Here is a 24948-nt window from a genome sequence, read left to right as displayed (position 1 = left end):
TCCAGCACTTTGGGAGGTCGAGGTGGGCGGATCATCTGAGGTCAGGAGTTCAAGACCAACTTGGCCAACATGGTAAAACCCCGTCTCCAGTAAAAATACAAAAATTAGCCGGATGTGGTGGCAGGTGCCTGTAATCCCAGCTACTTGGGAGGCTGAGGAACAAGAATCACTTGAACCTGGGAGGTAGAGGTTGCAGTGAGCCGAGATGATGCCATTGCACTCCAGCCTGGGCGACAGAGTGAGACTCTGTCTCAAAAAAAAAAAAATTCATTTTTGGCTCACTGCAGCCTCAACCTCCTGGGCTCAAGTGATGCTTCTGCCTCAGCCTCCCAAGTAGTTGGGACTATAGGCATGCACCACCATGCCCGGCCAATTTTTTAAAAAATATATTTAAAAAAAATTATTACTACTTTTCTGTAAGTCAGGAATTATGTCAAAATAAAGACTTAAAAGTTTTAAAAAGTTGTTCACACCTCATATCCATTAGGATGACCACTATAAAAAAACAACAAAACAAACAAAAAAGTAGGCCGGACATGGTGGTTCACATCTATAATCTCACGTCCATAATCCCAGCATTTTGGGAGGCTGAGGTGGGAGGATTGCTTGAGCCCAGGAGTTTGAGACCAGCCTGGGAAACATAGTAAGATTCTGTCTCTAAAATAATTTTTTAAAAAATCTGGCCAGGCCCACCCCCTCTGGGAAGTGAGGAGAACCTCTGCCCCGCCGCCCCGTCTGGGAGGTGAGGAGCGCCTCTGCCTGGCTGCCACCCTGTCTGGGAGGAAGGGAGGAGCGCCTCTGCCCGGCCGCCCCGTCTGGGAGGTGAGGAGCGCCTCTGCCTGGCTGCCCTGTCTGGGAGGTGTACCCAACAGCTCCGAAGAGACAGCGACCATCGGGAGCGGGCCATGAGGACGATGGCGGTTTTGTTGAAAAGAAGGGGGGGAAGTGTGGCGAAAGGAAGGAGAGATCAGATTGTTGCTGTGTCTGTGTAGAAAGAGGTGGGCATAGGAGACTCCATTTTGTTCTGACTAGGAGAAATTCTTCTGCCTTGGGAGGCTGTTGATCTATGGCCTTTCCCCCAGCCCCGTGCTCTCTGAAACATGTGCTGTGTCAACTCAGGGTTAAATGGATTAAGGGCGGTGCAAGATGTGCTTTGTTAAACAGATGCTTGAAGGCAGCATGCTCTTTAAGAGTCATCACCACTCCCTAATCTCAAGTACCCAGGGGCACAAACACTGCAGAAGGCCGCAGGGACCTCTGCCTAGGAAAACCAGAGACCTTTGTTCATGTGTTTATCTCTTGACCTTCTCTCCACTCTTAGCCTATGACCCTGCCATATCCCCCTCTCCGAGAAACACCCAAGAATGATCAATAAATACTTCATTAAAAAAAAAAAAAAAAATCTGGCCAGGCATGGTGATGCATGCCTATAGTCCCAGCTACTTGGGAGGCTGAGGCAGAAGCATTGCTTGAGCCCAGGAGGTGGAGCCATAATGGTGCCCCTGAACTCCAGCTTGGGTGACAGAGCAAAATCCTGTCTCAAAAAACAAAACAAACAAAAAACCAGAAAATAACAAGCTTTAGCAAGGATGTGGAGAAACTATAACCCTTGTGCACTGTTGGTGGGAATGAAAAGTGGTGCAACTGCTATGTTCCTCAGAAAATTGTCAATAGAATGACCTAGCAATTCCACTTCTGGGAATATAGCCAAAAGAACTGAAAGCAGAGTCTCAGACATTTGCACACCCATGTTCATAGCAGCATTATACACAATAGACAAGAGATGGAAGCAAACCAAGTATCCCTTGATAGGTGAACAGACAAACAAAATGTGGTATATCCATAAAATGGCACACTATTGAGCCTTCAAAATGAAGGAAATCATGTCACATGTTATAACACACATGAACCTTAAGGACACAATGCCAAATGAAATAAGCAAGTGATAAAGGGCTAATGCTGTATGATTCTACTTATGAGGTACTTAGAATAGTTTAATTCATAGAGATAGAAAGTAGAATGGTAGCTGCCAGGGCCTGGGGGTAAAGAAGAAAAGGGAGTTGTGGTTTAGTGGGTATAGAGTTTCAGATTTATAAGATAAAAAAGTTCTGGAGATCTGTTTCATAATAATGTGAATAATCATAACATTACTGAACTAGATGTTAAGTGTTATTTGTGTTTATTATTTTAGAACCACAATTTTAAAAAATTGTTCACCAAGTACCCAGTAGCAGGGGAATGACCAAATAAATAGAGGACATCGACAGCACGGAACACTCCACAGCACAGGGAGTGAGGTCCATCTCTACTGCTGGTGCCTGGGACCTCCAGGATGTCACGAGGTACAGAATGGCAAACCAGTATGCTGCCTCCGGTGTGAGATGAGGGAGAAAAATATTTCTTGGGTCAGCCTGTTCAGGTCCTCGATCCCTTGTCCAAACTCTTTAAATCAAGTGTATTTTAGAATTCAGAAGGTTCCAACGTGAGAAATACTGTACACATGCCACATAGGATCTTACATCCCATGGGATCTGGGTCGGTGCCTCCTCTTCAAACACCTTAATATGCCCCCCAAAAAAGTATGAAGACTCACACTAGGATAAAAAATATAATTAGCCTCGAAAATAATTTTGAGTTTTGGGTGGGTTCTGTGGCTTAATGAGTTTACGCCAAACTTTTTTTTTTTGAGACAGAGTCTCGCTCTGTCGCCCAGGCTGGAGTGCAGTGGCGCCATCTTGGCTCACTGCAAGCTCCGCCTCCCAGGTTCATGCGATTCTCCTGCCTCAACCCCCTGAGTAGCTGGGACTACAGGCACCCGCCACCACGCCCGGCTAATTTTTTGTATTTTTAGTAGAGACAGGGTTTCACCATGTTAGCCAGGATGGTCTCAATCTCCTGACCTCGTGATCCGCCTACGCCAAACATTTCTTTAAGAAGTTTGGCTGGGCCAAAGGTAGCTGAGTTATCTCAGTTGATTGTTCATAGTCAGTAACAGATCAAACTCATTCGTCTCTGTTCCCCCTTCTCACTACTGCATTTGACTAGTCTAAAAAATAATAATACATAAAAATAGGCTGGGCGCAGTGGCTCACACCTGTAATCCCAGCACTGTGGGAGGCCGAGGTGGGTGGATCACCTGTGGTCAGGAGTTCAAGACCAGCCTGGCCAACATGGTGAAACCATGTCTCTTTCAAAAAATACAAAAATTAGCCGGGTGTGGTGGCATGCATCTGTACTCACAGCTACTCAGGAAGCTGAGGTGGAAGAATCACTTGAACCTGGTAGGCGGAGGTTGCAGTGAGCAGGGATCATGCCACTGCACTCCAGCCTGGGCAACAGAGAGAGACTCCATCTCAAAAAAAAAAAAAAAAAAAAATTTTTTTTTTCTTTTGGAAATGGAGTCTCACTCTGTCGTGCAAGCTGGACTGTAGTGGCACCCTCTTGGCTTGGCTCACTGCAGCCTCGACCTCCAGGCTCAAGCAATCCTCTCACCTCAGCCTCCCAAGTAGTGGGGACTACAGGTGTGTGCCACCATGCCCAGCTAATTTTTGTATTTTTTGTAGAGATAGGGTTTTGCCATGTTGCCTAGGCTAATCTCAAACTCCAGGACTGAACTGATCTGCCCACCTCAGTCTCCCAAAGTGCTAGGGTTATAGGTGTGAGCCACCCTGCCCGGCCCAAAAAGTTTCTTGGTTTTTGTTTGTTTTTGAGAGATAGACCCTCGCTATGGTGTCCAGGCTGCAGTGCAGTGACATCATCCCACTACTCATCAGCATGGGAGTTTTGACCTGGTCCATTTCCATCCTGGGCCAGTTCACACCTCTTTTTAGGCAACCCTGCTCCAGGAAGGTCACCATATTGATGCCAAATTTAGTGTGGATACCCTGTTGGCATGGCACATTGCAGCCCAGAACTCCTGGGCTTAAACAGTCCTCCGGCCTACTCTCCCAAGTAGCTGGGACTATAGGTTTGAGCCACCACGCCCTGCTTAAAAAACTTTTTAACTGTGAGAATGGATGCTGAATGTTATCACATGCCTGCTTACCATGTCTGCAGATATGCTATATAGACATGTATGCAGATATGTTGGGTTGTCATGAATTGATGAATGCCATGATTCCCTGGCATGTAACTAGTAAGACAGATTCCCTAGCATGAAACCAATGTTTTGTTTTGTTTTTTTTGAGACAAGGTCTTGCTGTGTCACCCAGGCTGGAGTGCAGTGGCACATTCACAACTCATGGCTCACTGTAGCCTCGACCTCCCCAGGTTTAAGCGATCCTCCCACCTCAGCCTCCCCAGAAGCTGAGACTATAGGCATGCCCGGCTAATTTATGTTTTGTTTTGTTTTCTTTTTTTTTTTTTTTTTTGAGACAGAGTCTCACTCTGTCGCCCAGGCTGGTATGCAGTGGTGCGATCTCGGCTCACTGCAACCTCCGCCTCCCAGGTTCAAGCGGTGCTTCTGCCTCAGCCTCCCAGGTAGCTGGGATTACAGGCATGCGCCATGACACCTGGCTAATTTTTTTTTTTTTTGACCTCTGAACTTTTTATTGGCTTCCTGCTCCCCAAAGGATACCCTGCTTCTGGTGGCTTAATGTCTCAGAACTTTGGTGTCATTGGTCTCAGACACCACTTTGCCATCCACTATCTGGCAGGTGGTGGTCTTTTGGATGGTTTGCATGGAGTTGCTGCTGTCCAGGGCATCACCAAGACTGAAGTCCTCCCCATCTTCCAGCAGGCGGCAGTAGGTAGTGATCTCAGCCTCCAGCTTGACTTTAATGTTCACCAGGGCCTCCTACTCCTGGGCCTGGCACTGTCCCTCTGCCCGGATTTGTGCCACCTCTGACTCCCGGTGCAGCAGGATCCCACTGAGCTGCTCCATCTATAGGACATAGAAGGCCTCCACCTCCCTCAGGCTGTTCTACAAGCTGGCCTTCAGATTTCTCAAGGAGTCCAGGTTGATCTCCAAGGACTGGACGTACGTCTCAACTTCGTGATTGTCATCTCAGCAGTTCCAACCTCAGTGGACTGCATGGTGACCACTGTGGTGCTCTCCTCAATCTGCTGAGACCAGTACTTGTCCAGCTCCTGTCGTTTCTTCCGAGCCAGCTCGTCATATTGAGCCTGGATGTCTGCCACGATCTTGGCGAGGTCCTGAGATTTGGGGGCATCTACCTCCACAGTCAACCCAGAGCCGGCAATCTGGGCTTGTAGGCCTTTTACTTCCTCTTCATGGTTCTTCTTCATGAAAAGCAGCTCCTCCTTGAGAGCCTCGATCTCTGTCTCCAGCTACAGCTGAGGGACATTTGTTTCATCAATGACCTTGCAAAGCCCATGTATGTTGCTCTCCACAGACTAGTGTGCATGGGCAGCTCTGTCTCATACTTGACTCTAAAGTCATCAGCAGCAAGACGGGCACTGTTGATCTACAGAAAGATATGGGCGTTGTCCACAGTATTTGCAAAGATCTGAGCCCTCAGGTCCTCGATGGTATTGAAGTAATGCCTCCAGTCTCTGATCTGGGTCCCTTCTTCTCCAAGTGCTTCCGGATTTTGCTCTCCAGCTTCCGGTTCTCCGTCTCCAGGCTCCTCGCTCTGTCCAGGTAGGAGGCCAGGCGGTCATTCAGGCTTTGTATGGTCTCTTTCTCGTTCTGGATGCCTCCCATTCCTACCAGATCTCCAGCCATCACCGCGGCCAGGCCCCCAGACCCCATGCAGCCCCGGAAGCTAGTGGAGCAGGACACAAAGATCCAGGAACCAGAGCCCTCGGCGCCTGCATAGACGCTGGCCACACTGCTGACCGGCCAGGTGCCATAGCTGGGAGCCTGGACAGAGCACAGGGACCAGTAGTTGGTGGAGAAGGTGGAGCGAGTGGTGAAGCTCATGCTGTCCGGGGAGGAGAGCGAGAGGACAGGACTCAGGCTTTGCCGACGACCTAATTTTTGTATTTTTAGTAGAGACGGGGTTTCGCCATGTTGGCCAGGCTGGTCTCCAACTCTGGACCTCAGGTGATCCACCTGCCTCAGCCTCCCAAAGTGCTAGGATTACAGGCATGAGCCACCGTGCCCAGGTTTGTTTGTTTTTTTCTTTTTGAGGCAGAATCTCACTCTCTCATCCAGTCTGGAGTGCAGTGGCGCAATCTCAGCTCACTGCAACCTCCACCTCCCAGGCTCAAGCGATTCTCAAGCCTTACCCTCCTGAGTAGCTAAAATTACAGGTGTGCACCACTATGCCCAGCTAATTTTTGTATTTTTAGTAGAGATGGGTTTTTGCCATGTTGGCCACACTGGTCTCGAACTCCTGGCCTCAAGTGATCTGCCGGCCTTGGGCTCCCATTGTGCTGGGATTACATGCGTGAGCCACCGTGACCAGCCCTAATTTTTGTATTTTTTATAAACATGGGGTTTCGCCACGTTGCCCAAACTGGTCTCGAACTCTAGGGCTCAAGCAATCTGCCCACCTTGGCCTCCCAAAACGCTGGGATTATAGGTGTGAGCCACTGTGCTCAGCCCTTTTTTTTTTTTTTTTTTTAAGAGAAAAGAGGTCTCTCACTTTGTCATCCAAGCTAGAGTGCAGTGGCATGATCATGGCTCACTGCAGCCTCAACCTCTCAAGCTCAAGCTATCCTCCCTCCTCAGCCTCCCAAGTAGCTGGGACTATAGGCTATGCCACCTTGCCCAACTAACTAAAAAAAATTTTTTTTTCTTTTTCTGAAACTGCTCTGAAAAAATTTAAATGGCATTGGAGTCTTTTCATAAAAGGCACACCTACCCTGGAAAACATCTGGGCTTTGTGTTTTGTGGGGAATACAACTTTCTCTCTCTTTTGGGGATAAAGTGCTATTAATTTTTTAAAAATAAAATCATCAATTGTATCCAAACTTTTAAAGTAACAGACATTGAGTTCAGCAAAGCAGTCTTTTATAATTCACAGATGGTATGAAAACTTAGGGAGGGACGAGGTGACCCGTGGAGGTTGTATAAAAAGGACAGAGCCCTTGGGCTCATCAGACTATAAGGGTCCAGGAGGGGAGGAGAAACCACCTCAGAAGCATACAAGGTTAAAGCATACAAGGTGGGTGTAGGGTCAGGGGAGCCAAAGTAAGTGTGCAATGAAAAGTTATTAACAAAAGTCAAAAAAAGAAAATGCAGTCTGGCCATCCAATTCCTAAACCATGTATAGAGTACACAGAAAGAGCAGAAGAGGCTTCCTGCAGCAGGGCAGTACAGCTCTCTGCCCTTCAGGAAAACTGAGATTCTTCCACCTGGGAAACAGCAAGGGACAATTAGGGAAAGCCCTCCAGAGGAGGAGGCACCTCAAGCGGGCCAAAGAAGAAAAAATTCCACAGGACAGAAAAGGTAGAGAAGAGGCCAGGCATGGTGGCTCATATCTGTAATCCGAACACTTTGGGAGGCCAAGGCAGGCGGATCACCTGAGGTCAGGAGTTGGAGACCAGCTTGGCCAACATGGCAAAACCCGGTCTCTACTAAAAATACAAAAATTAGCCGGGTTTGGTGGCATACGTCTGTAACCCCAGCTACTCAGGAGGCTGAGGCAGGAGAATCACTTGAACCCAGAAGGCAGAGTTTGCAGTGAGCCGAGATTGCCCCACTGCACTACAGCCTGGGGGACAGGGCGAGACTCCATCTCAAAACAAAAAAAACAAACAAAAGGCTGGGCGTGGTGTGGCTCACGCCTGTCATCCCAGCACTTTGGGAGGCCAAGGAGGGCAAATCACAAGGTCAGGAGTTCAAGATCAGCCTGGCCAACATGGTGAAACCCTGTCTCTACTAAAAATACAAAAAATTAGCCGGGCGTGGTGGTGCACACCTGTAGTCCCAGCTACTCAAGAGGCTGAGGCAGGAGAATTGCTTGAACCCAGAGGCAGAAGTTGCAGTGAGCCGAGATCGCACCTGGGTGACAGAGTGAGACTCTGTCTCAAAAAAAAAAAAAAAAAAAAAAGAAATTTATGTTCTTTGTAAAATAATTCAGACAATGCAGTAAACAGAAGAAAGTCAGCCTCTCTCTCTCTTTGCCCTTTGCTGAGTCCCCAGGGTGCAGCAAGATCCTTCCAGATCTTCATGGTGGGATCATCTTCCACCAGGTCCTGAGGTTTTTCACTCCCCATCAGTAGACACACCACACTGCCCAGTTTGCAGTGGCTCCATTGGATAACAGAGAACAGAAGGGCTCTGTCCTGCACCATGTCTCAGCACTGGGTGCATCATCCCACGGGAATGACACCTACATAGACACCCAACATACAACTGCAGGGCCCTAAACTATGGGCCAGCTCACCCCTAAATGCCCTTCTCTCTACCCTTGCCCATATCAAATATTACAAGCCTCTCACACATCTTTACCAGTCATACTGGGGAAAAAATAGTCCTTTATCATTTTAACATTTCACAAGTAACTAAAACAAATAATAAACATGCTATTACACTTGGGAATGGTCTATTTCTTTTCTTTTTTTTTTTTGAGACGGAGTTTCATTCTTGTTGCCCAGGCTGGAATGCAGTGGTGCGATCTCGGCTCACTGCAACCTCCGCCTCCTGGGTTCAAGCAATTCTCCTGCTTCAGCCTCCTGTGTAGCTGGGATTACAGGCATGTGCTACCACGCCCAGCTAATTTTGTATTTTTAGTAGAGACGGGGTATTGCCATGTGGGTCAGGCTGGTCTCCAACTCCTGACCTCAAGTGATCCGCCCTCCTCGGCCTCCCAAAGTGCTGGAATTATAGGAGTGAGCCACCGAGCCTGGCCTCTTTCTCAGCTCACTGCAACCTCCGCCTCCTGGGTTCAAGCGATTCTCCTGCCTCAGCCTCCCAAGTAGCTGGGATTACAGGCATGTGCCACCACGTCCTGCTAGTTTTTGTATTTTTAGTAGAGATGGGGTTTCACTATGTTGGCCAGGCTGGTCTTGAACTCCTAATCTCAGGTGATCCACCCGCCTCAGCCTCCCAAAGTGCTAGGATTACAGGCGTGAGCCACCACATCCGGCCTCTTTTTTGTTTTTTTGAAACAGCGTCTTGCTCTGTCACCCAGGCTGGAGTGCAGTGGCGCAATCTCGGCTCACTGCAAACTCCGCATCCCGTGTTCAAGCAATTCTCCTGCCTCAGCCTCCCAAGTAGCTGGGATTATAGGCACCCACCACTACACCCAGCTAATTTTTTTTTTTTTTTTTTTTTTTTTAGTAGAGACAGGGTTTCACCATGTTTGCCAGGCTAGTCTCAAACTCCTGGCCTCAAGTGATCCACCTGCCTCGGCCTCCCAAAGTGCTGGGATTACAGGTGTGAGCCACTGCACCTGGCTTCTATTTCTTATTTACACACACACACACACACACACACACACACACACACACACACACCCCTCTGAGATGACTCTGGGTTCATCTCCCAGATGTTGCCATCTCTCCCGCTCCCCTTCCCAATGGAAGTGGAGGGATGCAGGGGGTGTTAGTGTTGCATTGTAATCACCCCGGAGAGCAGGACACCTCTCATAAGAGGTTTACCCAAGGGGGGCTGTGGAAAGGGCTAGAAATTGCTCCTGGAGGAGGTGGAAAGCCACATAAGGTTTTTGACAGATTAGGGAAAGGCTGCCTACACTGTCACCTTCAGAAAGAGTGGTATGACACTAAATCAAGAAGGGCGGAGAGGGTGAGCCCAGGGGATCCCACAGGCTCCGCAGCCTCTGGCCGTCCTCTCCTATACAGGTCCTAAGTCCCCTGCAGGGGGCCCTCAGCTCCTCTACCCTACCCACTGTCCCGTATGTTATCTTAATGCTTATTAAAGGCCTCAGCTGAATTTCCCTGGTGAACTGAAAGAACTCTGCTGCTCCTGGACACATCTGCACCAAGCCACCACTGGGTCACATTCTCCAAAACTCCTTCTGGAGACAGAAGGCACTTAAACCATACATATTTTGCTTGATAGTTCCTAATTAAAAAAAGAGAGAGAGATAAAGAGAAAGAGAGAGAGAGAGAACTACAACCAAGCCTTGAAGACAAAATGATCGAACAGAATCAGAGCTAGAATGGAACACCTCAGGCTTGGAGTCCCATGACAACCTTGCTGGGGACAACGAGTGGCCCTCAGTCCTTCTCAGGCTCATGCCACCTATGTGAAATAAGGGTGGTGACACCCACCTCCTCGAGTGCAGAGCAGTGCAGACAACAGGGCAAATGGTGTACTGATCTGCTATCTGTGCACATAAATTTATTCATTTAAGCCATGGGTATTGTTTGAATATGTGAAAACCACGTTAGGCGCTAGGGATAAGAGACAGATTCCAACCCAGTGGAAAAGACAGATAAGCCAGTGGTTCCTCACACTGTGCCAAGTGCTGGGATGGGGTCAAGAAGGAGGCCATAAGAAACCCCAGAGGGGCCACAGAGCTCAGTGGGAGGGCCAGAGGCTAACACCTGAGGGATGAGAGGTGTGAGCCAGAAGGTAATGCATACACAGCAATAATTACTGAGGGAGGGGAGGAAAGGTAAGGGAGGGGAGGGTAGGGGAGAAGAGGGGAGGGGAGGAGAGGGGAGGGGAGGAGAGAAAGGAGGAAAGAAAAGAGAAAAGAAAAGAGAGAGAAAAGGAAAAGAAAAGGAAGAGAAGAGAGGGAAGAGAAGAGAAGAGAAGGCAAAGCCCAAGAGACAGGATCACTGAATGAAAAATGAATTCTAAGACCCCCTTCTGTCTGTCATACTTGTTGACTAAGTCATAACCACAAGGAGTAGGGGCGGCTCTGAGGTGAGCAGGAGACCAGCCACTGTCACCGCCAGTACCTTTACTAGCAGAGCCAGGATTACCTTTGTTATTCTTCTTACAAACAGTTCTAGTGAACTCACCTGAAGTAATCGCAGGACGCAGCCAGCAGGATGCGATGGGCCTCGATGTGTCTGCCCTCCACCACCAGCACAACATCGAAGAGGATTCCGCTGTCCCGGAGAGCCAGCAGCCCTCGGAGCAGAGCCTGGGAGTGCTGTGCGCTGCGGTAGGTATTGTTCACGCAGTGTGGGTGGGAGGGCTGTGCAGGCAACTTGCAGAGCTGGGTGAACTCCTGCTCCTCCGCCATGCTGACAGCCACAAGATCCCTTACCACTGTGGCCTGACAGTTGGCAAAACAGGGGACAGGGGTGAGCAGGCAGGCATCAGCCCCACCACACACGGACTGGCCAGCTCTGTTGCTCCCCTTGCTCCTGTGCCTCCCTCAGGCTCACCTGTTTTCCCTCTATTTCCAAATCCCCTAATTCCTTCTCCCCTCCCACCTCTAGTCCAACTTCCTGATGGCCTTTTTCCTGATGACCTGTGTGCCATCATGCCCAAGACTCTTCATCTCATTGTATCTTCTTCAGCGGCAAAGTCAAACAGAAGGGTTTTGAGAAACAGACTGACCTGGGTTGGAGCCCAACTCCACAGGGACTTACAACATGACCAAACTGAGCCTCGAGCTCCCCAATTGTAAAAAGAGAGATAAAAGTACCCACCCCATTGGGGTATTCTAAAATTGGTAAAACAATGAACATGAAGCATAAGCACACATCAGGTTCTCAGGAGCTCTTCCTCCCTCCCATTGAATGAACAAAATTGGGTTCTTCCTCATAGTAATGGATGCATAAAAATGGCAAGACCTGAGTAGTGGTCAGGAGACACAGAGCCAGGAGTCTGGGAGGTGGGTGCCAAGGTGGGGCACTTCCAGGGCCTACTTTCTTTTACTGAAATTCTGAGAGTCAAGCACAGTAACTGTGATTGAACCTGATGCATTTAAATTCATCTGCATTGCCTTTTAAATTAAAGGTTATCTTCTAATAATTGAGTCAGTACGTTCAAAAACTGCAAACTGATTTGAATTGGAGCCTCTAAAACCTAACCAGTAAAACGAACCTACTGCAAATGCACTTTTGCCATGGACCAACCAGAAGTGACTGTGGATAGCCAGCTGCTCAGGTCAGGGAGTGGCCAGTCCCACACTGAGAGGCATGGCCAAGCTGCAGGCTCTGTAGGCACAGCACAGTCAGCTACAAGATGTGAACATCTGTCTTCTCCACCTCACTTCATCCTACTTTCCTCTCCCCAAAATATGTTTATTCTCCAATTACCTCTAGTCACGCATCACGTAATGTTGGGGATACATTCTGAGACATGCATCGCTGGAGGCAATTTCCTCAGTGTGTGAACATCACAGGGTACACCTACACAAACCTAGATGGTAGAGACTACTACACATCTAGGCCATAAGGTACAGCCAATTGCTCCTAAGCTACATACTTCTACAGCATGTTACTGTAGTTCTGAATGAAAAAAACACAGTTTTTCCTCTCCTCTTATACCACAACAAACACAGGAGACTTCTGTGACCAAATGTGTGAGGGTTTTTCCCCATTAACAAGCAAGCAATCAATTCTGCCACAGATACCAGCTGGGTGTCTTCTAATTCAGCAGTCCCCAATCTTTTTGGCACTAGGGACCACTTTCCTGGAAGACAATTTTTCCATGGGGTCGGGGAATGGTTTCGGGATCAAACTGTTCCACCTCAGATTATCAGGCATTAGCTAGATTCTCTTTCGGAGCACACAATCTGGACCCCTCACATGCACGGTTCACAGCAGGGTTTGTGCTCCTATGAGAATGTGATGCCACCTCTGATCTGACAGGAGGTGGAGCTCAGGTGGTAATGCTGGATCGCCCTCCACTCACCTCCTGCTGTGCCACCCGGTTCCTAACCAGCCACAGACTGATACAGGTCTGAGGCCTGGGGGTTGGGGACCCCTGCTCTAATTCAACTCTAACACTATCTACCTGGAGACAGTGTCTGATCCCACAGGTTGAGGGCTGAGTCTCCCAGGTTGTTTCACCTGTGCTTCTGACCAATAGACTATAAATTGGGTTCCCAAGATCCCCTTCTTGGGTTCAATTCATTTGTTAGAGCGACTCACAGAACTCAGGAAAATATTCATGTCTACTGGTTTTTTATAAAGGGTACTGCAAAGGATACAGATGAAGAGATGCATGGGGCCAGACACGTGGGAAGTGGTGCAGAGCTTCCAGGCCCTCTCCAGGAACATCACCCTTTAGGAGCCTCCATGTGTTCAACTATCCAGAAGTTTTCCAAACCCAGTCATTTAGAATTTTTATGGAAACTTCATTATGTAGGCATGACTGATTAAATCACTGGTCATTGGTGATGAACTTAATCTTCAGCCCGTCTCCCCTCTCTGGAGGTTGAGAGGTGAGGCTGAAAGTCCCAACCCTCTTATGCCTGCCTTGGCCTTTCCTGTCACCAGCCCCCATCCTGAAGCTACCTAGGGGCTGCTGGCCAGCATACAAAAAGGCATCACTCTGGAAAGTCCAAAGATTTTAGAAGTTGTATGCCAAGAAATGAGACAAGACCAAATATATATTTCACAATATCACAGTACTGAATACTATAGGCAACTGTAACACAATGGTATTTGTGTATCTAAACATAGACAAGGAACAGTAAAAATATGGGACCACCATCCTTCATGTGGTCTGGTCTGTCACTGACTGAAACGTCACTGTGTGGCACATGATTATATATCTTTAAAAGAAAAAATGAAAAATAGATGCTAATATAAAACTTGCCAAAAAGAAGAGGTCTCTCTCTTCACTACTGAGGCTCAGGGTCACCCCCCACCCCAGCCCCTGGATGCTCTACTGCTTCCCATCAAACATACTCAGGTATCTGTGCCTGCCCCTCAGTCTGCCTCCAGGACCTGGGACCTCTACCCAGCCACTCACCTATTCCTTTCCCCCTCCTGGGCTGGCTCATCTTTCTCACCAAGGCCCCAGAGATGGCCAGAGCCAAGGTATATCCCCCATGACCACCTCTCACTTAGGATTCTCTTGCCTGGAAACTCTGCCCTATGATAATTCTCCCTTTTCTGACCTCTCACTTTCATCCCACACACCCTGCTCGAGCCCACTCTTCTTTCCCAGTGGTTCACATTCCCAGTTTCACCTACAGCTCAGTGCCTAATCTAGCTAGTAGCCCTCCAACTTGTCTAATTTTGCTATCAAAGCTACCATTTCCATCTTGGAAACCTCACTGTCTTAATATTTTTCCTAACCCATGTGCCCTATGAACCCAATAGTTCTGATTCCTTCGTCTCTCCTCCATCTCAGACAGCCACCCTCTACTCCTCCAGGGCCACCACTCTGGGTCAGACCACAGCAGTGATGCCCCTACCGGTTTCCCTACCTCTTGTCTCATCCTCCCCAGGCTGCTCTCCTTCAAGCCTTACCTACTCAGCCCCATCAGTAGTCCTTAGTCCAAAAGGGATACCTGTCATCCCCTGAACACCTTTAGTCACCCATCTAGGCCATCTGTCTCTCAGTCCCATATTGGTCAAGGTCTAGCTCGATTACTTCTCCCTCTGTCGTTGTACAGAGAACATGACAAATATGCCCCACCATTCAAACCTGCCTTTTATTTTTTTCAAGATGGAGTCTCGCTCTGTCACCCAGGCTAGAGTGCAGTGGTGCGATCTCGGCTCACTGCAACCTCTGCCTCTCAGGTTCAAGTGATTCTCCTGCCTCAGCCTCCCCAGTAGCTGGGATTACAGGCATGCACCACCACACCCAGCTAATTTTCTTGCATTTTTAGCAGAAACGGGGTTTCACCATGTTGGTCAGGCTGGTCTCGCATTCCTGACCTCAGGTGTCCGTCTGCCTTGGCCTCCCAAAGTGCTGGGATTACAGGCGTGAGCCACCGCACCCAGACCAAACCTGCCTATTTACCCACCACAAGGAGATTCTGGCTTCTTGAGGGGTGAGGCTTTATCTCACAAACATCTCAAAAGCCCCCATGGCTGGCTGTACCACTTGCTAATGACAGACTCTGGGCACTTGTCTCATATATCCACGCCTCAGCTTTCTCATCACCACCATGACCACCGCAGAGTCAAGAGGGCCTCCTTCTCTGAGGGTGACCTCCACAACTGACTACCCCAACAGACATCAAGCCCCCAGGTGGATCCTCACCTTCTGTGAGCATAGTAGTGCCTCTGCTCTCTTGGGAAGGGATAAATGGCAGCTACTCTCTAAACACCTACTGCAAGAACAAGTATGGTAAAACAGAAAGACATCTTCCATGGGCAGGCAAAGCACATTTACCAAGAACAATTTAAGAAACTTAGCTAGGGGCTAAGGGGGATTTGCCGAAAAATGAATCAATTCTCTGCTGTGAAGGAGCACAGCATAGAGTGCAACATTTAAAACATTTAAAACCACATCTATACAGTTTTAAATCACCAAAACGTCCACCCTCAGGAGAACAGATGTCATGCCACAGTGATTTGACAGAACATTATACAACAGTCAAAATGTGCAAAGTGGCCAGGTGCGGTGGCTCACGCCTGTAATCCCAACACTTCAGGAAGCTGAGGCGGATGGATCATGAGGTGAGGAGTTCAAGACCAGCCTGGCCAACATAGTGAAACCCCATCTCTACAAAAAATACAAAAAAATTAGCCGGGCATGGTGGCAGGCACCTATAATCCCAGACACTTGGGAGGCTGAGGCAGGAGAATCGCGCCACTGCACTCCAGCCTGCATGACAGTGCGAGACTCCATCTCAAAAACAAAAAACAAACAAAAAAACAATGTGCAAAGTAGGCTGGGCACAGTGGCTCATGCCTGTAATCCCAGCACTTTGGGAGGCCAACATGGGAGGCTCACCTGAGGTCAGGAATTCAAGACCAGCCTGGCCAACATGAGGAAACTCCATCTCTACTAAAAATACAAAAATTAGTGGGGCGTGGTGGCGCACGCCTGTTATCTCAGCTACTCGGAAGGCTGAGGAGGGGGGAAGCTGAGGCAGGAGAATCGATTGAACCCAGGAGGTGGAGGTTGCAGTGAGCCAAGATTGCGTCATTGCACCCCAGCCTGGGCGACAGAGCCAGACTTTGTCCCCCCCCAAAAAAAAAAAAAAAAGTGCAAAGTAGGCTGGGTGTGGTGGCTCATGCCTGTAATCCCAGTGCCTTGGGAGGTCCAGGTAGGTGGAGTTCAAGACCACCTTGGGCAATATAGCGCGACCCTTCTCTACAAAAAATTTAAAAATTAACTAGGCATGGTGATGTACACCTGTAGTCCTGGCTATCTGGGGTGAGACAGCTTGAGGTTCACTGCAGCCTCAAGCTCCCAGGTTCAAGTGATTCTCCCATCTCAGCTTCCTCAGAAGCTGGAACAACAGGAGCTCACCACTGCGCCCGGCTAATTTTTCAAATTTTCTTTGTAGAGAAGAGGTTTCACTATATGGTGTAGGCTAGAGTGCAGTGGTAGGGTCTTGGCTCACTGCAGCCTTCATCTCCTGGGTTCAAGTGATTCTCCTACCTCAGCCTCCCGAGTAGCTGGGATTACAGGCGCGTGTCACCACACCCAGCTAATTTTTGTATTTTTAGTAGAGACGAGGTTTCACCATGTTGGCCAGGCTAGTCTCTCCTGACCTCAGGTGATCTGCCAGCGTTGGCCTCCCAAAGTGCCGGGATTACAGGCATGAGCCACCGCGCCCGCCCCCGGGCCCCATTTTCACTTGACACACGGCTACTCTAGGCTGAAGCTCTTCCCCAGTCTCATATCCCCAATTTTAGTCATCACAAGCCAAGTTCCCCCTGTTTTGTACTGTTCGAAGTTTCAGTGGGGAGAAGAAAGGAAGCTTAAAGTGCCACATAGCTACAAACTGAAGGATATAAGATGAATTTTTATGAAGTGATGGATGGCAGAGTCAAAATCATTTCAGAGGAACTTTCAGTTCGGTACCATTTTACTGAGTAGATACCCTCAGCCTTCTGTAGGGCCCCCGAACGAGCAGTATCCCCTCAAAGAAACTCAATCCTTGGCAGCATGAAGCAAGGTCGGCCACAAAGGCAAAGGGGGTGGCTGGGGTAGAGGAGAGGGAGTGGGTCCTGATTCCCAGCGGGGCAGCCTTCCAAAGGGTGCGCTCTGGAAGAATCTCCCAGGGAGCCGTCTTGGAGGCACTCAACCCCGCGGAGGGCCGGAGCGAGGGTGCCCAGGGAGGAGCCCAGGCGGAAGGTGGCGGTGCCCCGCTGCCCGCCCCAGATCCACTCGGCTCGGCCCGCACCGGATCTAAAATGGTCAGAACTGGCAGCCGACGCTTCGCGCTCTGGTGATTTTGCACTGACAGCGCGATCTCCGGCTCCTCTCAGGAAACCCGGGGAGCTGGTGAGGCTGGGCTCCTACGGCTGCAGTCCCCGGGCCCGATCGAGGGAACTGAGGCTCGTCAGGCCGGCCCCAAGTCGCCTGCCTGTTGCAAGGCCGCCCGCTCCAGCGCGGAGGGTCGCGGCCAGGAAGGCCGCACTCGGACCTGCCGCAGGCAACAGGGCCCGCCCGGGTGCCAGGAGGCCGGCGCGCCCGCAGCCGCGCTGAAGAGGCCTCGCACCCTGGCCCCTGGCCGAGCGCCAGATCCCGGCCCCTACGCGCCCGCGCCCGGGGATCCCGCCGGCCGCGTCCCCGCCACGTCAGGCCGCGGGCTCTCCTCAGGTCGCCGCCCCCGCGCCTCAGGCCCGCGCACGCCCCCGCGCCCCTCGGACTCCGCGCCGCTAGCTTGTCCCCGGCCCAGCGATGCCTGCTTGCCGCCCGCCCCCCGCGTTCGCCGCCGTCCGGCCCGGCCGGCTTACGCCTCGCAGCTGACCTGATGCCGCCGCCAGCCGAGGCCGCACTCGCAGCAGGAGGGAGGCGGGAGGCGGGAGGCGGGAGGCGGGAGGCGGGAGGCAGGAGGCGGGGAGAGAGGCGCCGGCGGGGCGGGGGCCTCGGCCGTCACGTGGGCGCGCCGCGCAGGCGCCGGGCAGGCCGGACGCACGCTAGGGTGTTCTTGTCCCGGCCAGGTAGCGCGGGGGCGGCCCTGGGGCGGGGAGACAGGGGGCGGCTCCCCTCCGGCGCTCTGCGGAGGACAGCAGCGATCGCCAAGGCTCAGTGAGTGCCCCGCACTAGCGCAGCACCTGGCACTTGGCGGGGCCGAACCAACGAATGAGCGAATTTGCCGAGAGTCGCCCGGTCTGAATCCATTGACTCTTTCCTTGCCTCGGTCCTGTCCTCATTCCTCGACTCACTCCCTCCTGCCCTTCCTCACTATCTCCCTCCCCGCTCATATCCTCCCTCCCCTTTCCTCATTCCCTTCTTCACTCTCTTCTCTCCTCTCTTCCTCTCTTACTCCCCCCTCTCATTCTCTCCCTCCCTCCTTCACTCTCTCATTCCCTCCCTTCCTATCTTACCCCCCATTCCCTTCCTCCCTCACTCATTCACTCCCTCCCTCTCTCCCCCTCTCATCCCCTCCCTCTCTCATTCCTTTTCCCTCCCTCCTTCACTCTCGTTCTCCCCTCCCTCTCTCATTCCTTACCTCCCTGTCTCACTTCCCCCCTTCTTTCCCTCCCTCCCTCTCCCCTTCTCCCATTCCCTCCCTCCCTCTTTGATTCCCTTCTTTCCTCCTCTCCTCCTTCACTTGTTCCCTTCGTCACGCGCTCATTCCCTCCCTCCCTGCCTCTTCCCCGCTCCCTCCGCGGTCGGTGCCGCTGACCGTAGCGCGCCCCCTGCGGGATCTCGGGGAGAATCGCCGAACACCGCCAGAGTGAACAGGTGCTAGTTTGTGTGCGCGTTCCTTTACTGAGATTTTGCAGTAAATCTAATTCCCAGTCTTAAAGCCTGGTCCCAGAGGTCCGTGCGCGGGTCTTGGCATTCATTTTTCTCCACCTCACCTTCGAGCAGGTCCCATCCTCCGAGGCGTATCTGTAATGGCTACACCCAGAGCTTGGAGCCACAGAGCCTCCTGATGGAATAAGGTTGGAGAGGGACTGTGAAGGGTGGAGAGAGTGGTGGGGGGAGGATGTGGCTGGAGATGGCTCATGATTAAAAAGAAAGGTGGGGTCCGGCGTGGTGGCTGGCGCCTGTAATCCCAACACTTTGGGAGGCCGAGATGGGCGAATCACGAGGTCAGGAGATGGAGACCATCCTGGCCAACATGGTGAAACCCCATCTCTACCAAAACACACACAAAAAAGCTAGCCGGTCGTAGTGGCGCGCACCTGTAGTCCCAGCTACTCGGGAGCCTGAGGCAAGAGAATCGCTTGAACCCGGGAGGCAGAGGTTGCAGTGAGCTGAGATCACGCGCCACTGCACTCCAGCCTGGTGACAGAGCGAGACTCCGTCTCAAAAAAAAAAAAAAAAAAAAAATGGTGGAAGGGGAATGTAAAAGGAGGAAAATAGGAAAATACACGGAACAGAATTGCTGTCCTGGCTGAGTCCAGAGAGATAACTGAGGGTCCCAGACAAGGATCAAGAGAACGGGATTGGCCTCCAGAGGCAGAGGTTCCAAATGGGAGTGGGCTTCCTCCTAGAAAGGCTTTCTGGAGGAGACCCCCCCTACTGTGTAACAGAGGAGGACTTTGGGATTAAGAAAAGCATTCCAGGAAGCCGACAATGTCAGCAAACGTGGAGGTGAGATCCTTCAAAGTGAGTGGTGTGGAGGTTTCCAGAATTTTCTGAGCCTGAAGGGAAGGTTGGAGAGCAGACCCTGCCCTCTGGAGGCTTGACTTAGCCCTGAGGGCACCCTGTAGCCAGGGTGGGCAGATGCCAACATGGTGGAAAGGAAGACTGAGTAGGGAGCCAGCCACAGTGCTGTGGTCTCAGACAGGCAGGGAGTGAAGACAAGAGTGGAGCGGGCTAGAAACCTGGGAAGGAAGCGGGTTCCCCAGTATAAGCCCAGTGATGTGTGAAGAATGAGCCCAGGAGATGGGTGGGGAAGTAGGCCCACCCTGGCTACAGGGGGAGCCAGAGCAAGAGCAGGTTTAGGGGAAGATGAGGCCCAGCTTGGCTCCAGGTAGGGGAAGACTGATCTCCAAGGCCCAATGGGACCAGGTGTAAGGGTGGACCCAGAGAGGAGAGGAAAAGGAATCCTGGGGCAACAACAAGAAGGCCACTGTGGTCTGAATGTTGGTTCCCCCAAAATTCCTATGTTGGAACTGAATCCTCAGTGTGATACTATTATAAAGTAGGGCCTTTGGGAGGGGTTTAGGTCATGAGGGTGAAGTCCTCACCATGGGATCAGTGTATAAAAGAGGTTCGAAGGAGTTCATCCCCCACTTTTGCCAGGTGAGGACACTGTAATAAGCACCATCTTCAAGGCAGAGAATCGGCCGGGCGCAGTGGCTCACGCCTGTAATCCCAGCACTTTGGGAAGTGGAGGTGGGAGGATCACGAGGTCAGGAGATCAAGACCATCCTGGCTAACACGGTGAAACCCCGTCTCTACTAAAAATACAAAAAATTAGCCAGGCGTGGTGGTGGGCACCTGTAGTCCCAGCTACTTGGGAGGCTGAGGCAGGAGAATGGCGTGAACCCGGGAGGCAGAGTTTGCAGTGAGCTGAGATCGCACCACTGCACTCCAGCCTGGGTGACAGAGCGAGACCCTGTCTCAAAAAAAAAAAAAAAAAAGGCAGAGAACGGACCCCTCACTAGACACTGGGGCTTTTTTCTGAAGGCTACTGTGTCATATAAAATTTATATTAAATAAATTGATATGCTTTTCTCTTGTTAATGTGTCCTTTGTTAGAGGGGTGTCAACCAGGAACCTTGTGATGGGTGAGGAAAAAATATTACCTTTTCCCCCTACTCTTTCTGGCACCCAACAAACAAGTGGGGTGGCAAAGACACCCCACTTGGGACAACTGGCAAAAAGTAAGCATTCTTACCAAGGTTGACTGTCCCATATCGCTGCCTGTAGTACTCAGCTGAGAGTGGAAGGTAAAAACTTCTTGTCCCTTCCTTTCCAAATTCAAATTAGCAGAAGAAAATATTGTGTCCGGATTGTGACTCTTGCTTAAATTTGGTTGAAGGGTAACCGTTTGTTATTGATCCTTTCCTCCCAGGCACAGCTACCTCTTTCCTGTTTGTTTGTGTCCTGAGAGCTTGGCTTTATGACCAATGAGAATATTCTCCCTGATCTCTGAATAGCCAGTGGGTGCAAGTGACAGCTTGCTTCAGGACAGCTTGCGTTAGGGTTGCAAGTAACAGCTTGCATTATTACAAACTCCTCTGTCCTGGTCAGAAAAAGAGAAGGTTCGGTTTTTGTTTGTTTGTTTTGTTTTGTTTTAATAGTCTTGCTTTTTCGCCCAGGCTGGAGTGCAGTGGCATGGTGGCATGATCTTGGCTCACTGCAACTTCTGCATCCTGGGCTCAAGTGATTGTTCTGCCTCAGCCTCCTGAGTAGCTGGGACTACAGGTACACACTACCACGTCCAGGTAATTTTTTTTGTATTTTTAGTAAAGAGGGGGATTCACCATGTTGCGCAGGGTGGTCTCTTGTTTTTTTTTTTTTTTTTTTAATTCTTTTCTGAGACGGAGTCTTGCTCTGTCACCCAGGCTGGAGTACAATGGCGGGATCTCGGCTCAGCCTCCCAAGTAGCTGGGATTACAGGCACCTGCCACTACACCAGCTAATTTCTGCATTTTTAGTAGAGACAGGGTTTCACCATGTTAGTCAGGCTGGTCTCGAACTCCTGACCTCAGGTGATCTGCCTGCCTCGGCCTCCCAAAGTGCTGGGATTACAAGCGTGAGCCACCGTGCCTGGCCTCTTTTATTTTTAAGATACAGGGTCTCACCCAAGCTGGTCAGGAACTCCTGGCCTCAGTCCACCTGTCTCAGCCTCCCAAAGTGCTAGGATTACAGGCTTGAGGGACCATGCCCTGCCAAAGAAAAGGTTCTGAACCTTCTTTTTTTCTGACCATGACAGAGGAGTTTGTAATAAGTGGGCCTAGTCCATAAGGGGTTTTTGTTGTCTCAGTATTCATTGGTATGATAGATGAGCCAGTCCATGACTGGAGACGTGACAGTGTTCTGTATGAGATGACATCCTTAGTCACCTGTGTCAACAAAGGTGCCTTCTGGCCAGGCACGGTGGCTCACGCCTGTAATCCTAGCACTTTAGGAGACTGAGGCAGGCAGATCATGAGGTCAAGAGTTAGAGACCAGCCTGACCAACATGGTAAAACCCCATCTGTACTAAAAAATACAAAAAAATTAGCCAGGTGTGGTGGTGCATGCCTGTAATCCTAGCTATTCGGGAGGCTGAGGCAGGAGAATCGGTTGAATCTAGGAGGCGGAGGTTGCAGTGAGCCAAGATCGCGCCACTGTACTCTAGCCCAGGTGACAGAGCAAGACTCCGTCTCAAAAAAAAAAAAAAAAAACCCCAAAGATGCCTTCTTTCTTTTGACTGTCTTTGCAAGGGGTCTGGATTTGAGAGTGCTGAATCTTTGCACACCCTCTTTGGAGGGTGTCTTTCTTTCTCTCTCTCTCTCTCTTTTAAGAGACAGAGTCTCGCCCAGACTGATCAGGAACTCCTGGCCTCAGGTGGTCCTCCCACCTTGACTTCCCAGAGTGCTGAGATTACAGGCATGAGCCATTGTGCCCAGCCTTGAGGATGTCTCTTTTGTCCAAGGTTAAGTCATAAAATGCTTACTGGTTTTGGTTCTGAGTTGCTTGGTAGGTGCCTTTGGTTTACAAGAAGAAAAGTGGTGGGTGAGCAGGGTGGTGGCAGGGAAGAGTGTTCAGTACTGCCAGGAATATGTACTATCTGTTCTGGCTGAAAACTGATAATGAGATATTTGAAAGGTTTTTTTTTTTTTTTTTTTTTACAGCTCTATGATCAGAAGATGGCATAATTGGGGCTGGGCACAGTGGCTCAGTGCCCAGCTGGGATTACGCCTGTAATCCCAGCACTTTGGGAGGCCGAGGCAAGTGGATTACGAGGTCAGGAGTTCAAGACCAGCCTGGCCAACATGGTGAAACCCCATCTCTACTAAAAATACAAAAAATTAGCCGGGCGCGGTGGCAGTCGCCTGTAATCCCAGCTGCTCGGGAGGCTGAGGCGGGAGAATAGCTTGAACTCAGAGGGCGGAGGTTGCAGTGACCCGAGGTCATGCCACTGCACTCCAGCCTGGGCGACAGAGTGAGACTCTGTCTCTAAAAACAAAAAAGAAGATGGCGTAATCGGAAGTTGATATTCTATCTACTGGATCCTGCTTCTCCCCTGGGGTCTTCTCGGTCCCCTGAAGCCCCTCTTCCGGAGTCCCTGCCCTCTATCAGCTCTGCCTCCTGCTTCCTTTCTGTATTGCCATGATTTTTGCTAAGGATAAAGGACAACTTTATTGGCTTCTTTGGGAAACTTGGAATCTCCCCAAACAGGCCCCTCTGAGATTTCTCCTTTCCATTTGCTTCTGCTCCCCCTTCCTCCTTTTGCCACCTTTGATATTTTCTCCAGTTTCCTTGATTCCTTTGATATATCCCCATTCAGGCCATCTGGCCCTCCATCCAACCTGCCAGAACTTTTTCCACTTCAGCACTTCAGTCACTTAAACATTAGACCTCCCTGCCCTAAAGGGACTCAAAATCCTGCAAAAACAACCACCTAAGGATAAAAAGAGAAAAAATGAAACTGTTTGGAAACTGGGCAAATGAAAACTTTTTTAAAAGTCTTTTTCTGGGGGCCAGGTGTGGTGGCTCACGCCTGTAATCCCAGCACTTTGGGAGACCGAGGCGGGCAGATCACAAGGTCAGGAGTTCGAGACCAGCCTGGCCAATATGGTGAAACCCCGTCTCTCCTAATGATACAAAAAAAAGTTAGCCAGGTGTGGTGGCACTTGCCTGTAGTCCCAGCTACTTGGGAGGCTGAGGCAGGAGAATCGCTTGAACCTGGGAGGTGGAGGTTGCAGTGAGCCGAGATTGCACCACTGCACCAGCCTGGCGACAGAGCAAGAAGACTCCATCTCAAAAAATATATACATATGTATATATATGTATGTATACATATATATATATATAGAGAGAGAGAGAGAAATCAGTGAGTTTGTATTACTGTGTTTTACTGACTCAGGACTACCATTTTGGAATGAAAGCTATAAGATCTTTGTGTTTTTACGTTTATGTGTTTATATTTGTGTATATCTATGTATATATGTTTGAATATTATATATAATATTTTTTCTATCTCCATATTCAGTATTACTAACTGAATTTTTTTTTTTTTTTTGAGATGGAGTCTCACTCTGTCACCAGGCTGGAGTGCAGTGGCATGATCTCAGCTCACTGCAACCTCCGCCTCCCAGGTTCAAACAATTCTCCTGCCTCAGCCTCCTAAGTAGCTGGGACTACAGGTGCAAACCACCATGCCCAGCTAAGTTTTGTATTTTTAGTAGAGACGAGGTTTCACCATGTTGGCCAGGATGGCCTCGATCTCTTGACCTAGTGATCCACCCACCTCGGCCTCCCAAAGTCCTGGGATTACAGGCATGAGTCACCGAACCCAGCCTAAATTTTTTAAATCCCTTAAAGGAGTTCTATTCAAATTGTACCCTCCTTTGAAGATGTCTCTTTTGTCTGTGGTGTCTTAAAAGGATTATTGGTCTTAGAGGGAGGTAAATGAGCATTCATACAAGCTAAATACTACCAGAAATTTAAGAAAAATAGAAACTAATCCAAATGCTTTTTAGTTTACATGATCTGGAATATTCTTTAGCAAATAAAGCTAGTTTGAAAATTGATTAACTAGGCTGGGTGCAGTGGCTCAGGCCTGTAGTCCCAGCACTTTGGGAGGCCAAGGCGGGCGAATCACGAGGTCAGGAGATCAAGACCATCCTGGGTAACACGGTGAAACCCCATCTCTACTAAAAATACAAAAAATTAGCCAGGCGTGGCAGCATGGGCCTGTAGTCCCCAGCTATTTGGGAGGCTGAGGCAGGAGAATGGCGTGAACCCAGGAGGCGGAGCTTGCAGTGAGCTGAGATCACGCCACTGTACTCCAGCCTGGGCTACAGAGCAAGACTCCGTTTCAAAAAACAAAATTGACGGACTAGTCAAACAAGTTTTATGTTATCGCTACTGAATGGTAAAGATAATAAAACTATCAATCCAACCTAAGAGCA

At 49.9% G+C, this 24948-nt stretch overlaps 1 protein-coding gene, 1 long non-coding RNA gene and 1 pseudogene across 6 annotated transcripts in view; 1 reads left to right on the top strand and 2 right to left on the bottom strand.

The window, feature by feature from the left end:
- Positions 1-17811, bottom strand: part of KLHL22 (kelch like family member 22) — a 55105-nt gene extending 37294 nt beyond the window's left edge. Inside the window, exons 1-3 of one of the 5 annotated variants that reach the window (XM_063662810.1) lie at positions 17670-17722; positions 15002-15466; positions 10846-11105 (exon numbers count right to left, since the gene is read on the bottom strand). In XM_063662810.1, coding sequence (XP_063518880.1) covers positions 10846-11105; positions 15002-15112 — 371 coding nt within the window. In that variant the 5' untranslated portion in view covers positions 15113-15466; positions 17670-17722. Of the gene's footprint in view, positions 1-10845; positions 17518-17669 lie in introns of those variants that run through there. The other 4 variants (XM_063662811.1, XM_054469140.2, XM_054469141.2 and 1 more) reach the window with 4 other exon arrangements.
- Positions 4520-7518, bottom strand: LOC129022876 (keratin, type I cytoskeletal 18-like; annotated as a pseudogene).
- On the top strand, positions 17805-23183 carry LOC134739260 (uncharacterized). Its single transcript, XR_010125869.1, has 2 exons — positions 17805-18813; positions 22666-23183. It is a non-coding gene; the product is annotated as an uncharacterized LOC134739260 (long non-coding RNA).
- The last annotated feature ends 1765 nt before the right edge of the window (positions 23184-24948 follow it).

Source organism: Pongo pygmaeus, chromosome 23 (genome assembly GCF_028885625.2).
Source record: "Pongo pygmaeus isolate AG05252 chromosome 23, NHGRI_mPonPyg2-v2.0_pri, whole genome shotgun sequence".
In the NCBI taxonomy this organism is placed as follows: domain Eukaryota; kingdom Metazoa; phylum Chordata; class Mammalia; order Primates; family Hominidae; genus Pongo; species Pongo pygmaeus.
The sequence above is the reverse complement of the archived record's forward strand: the minus strand, read 5'-3'. Positions and strand labels throughout refer to the sequence as shown.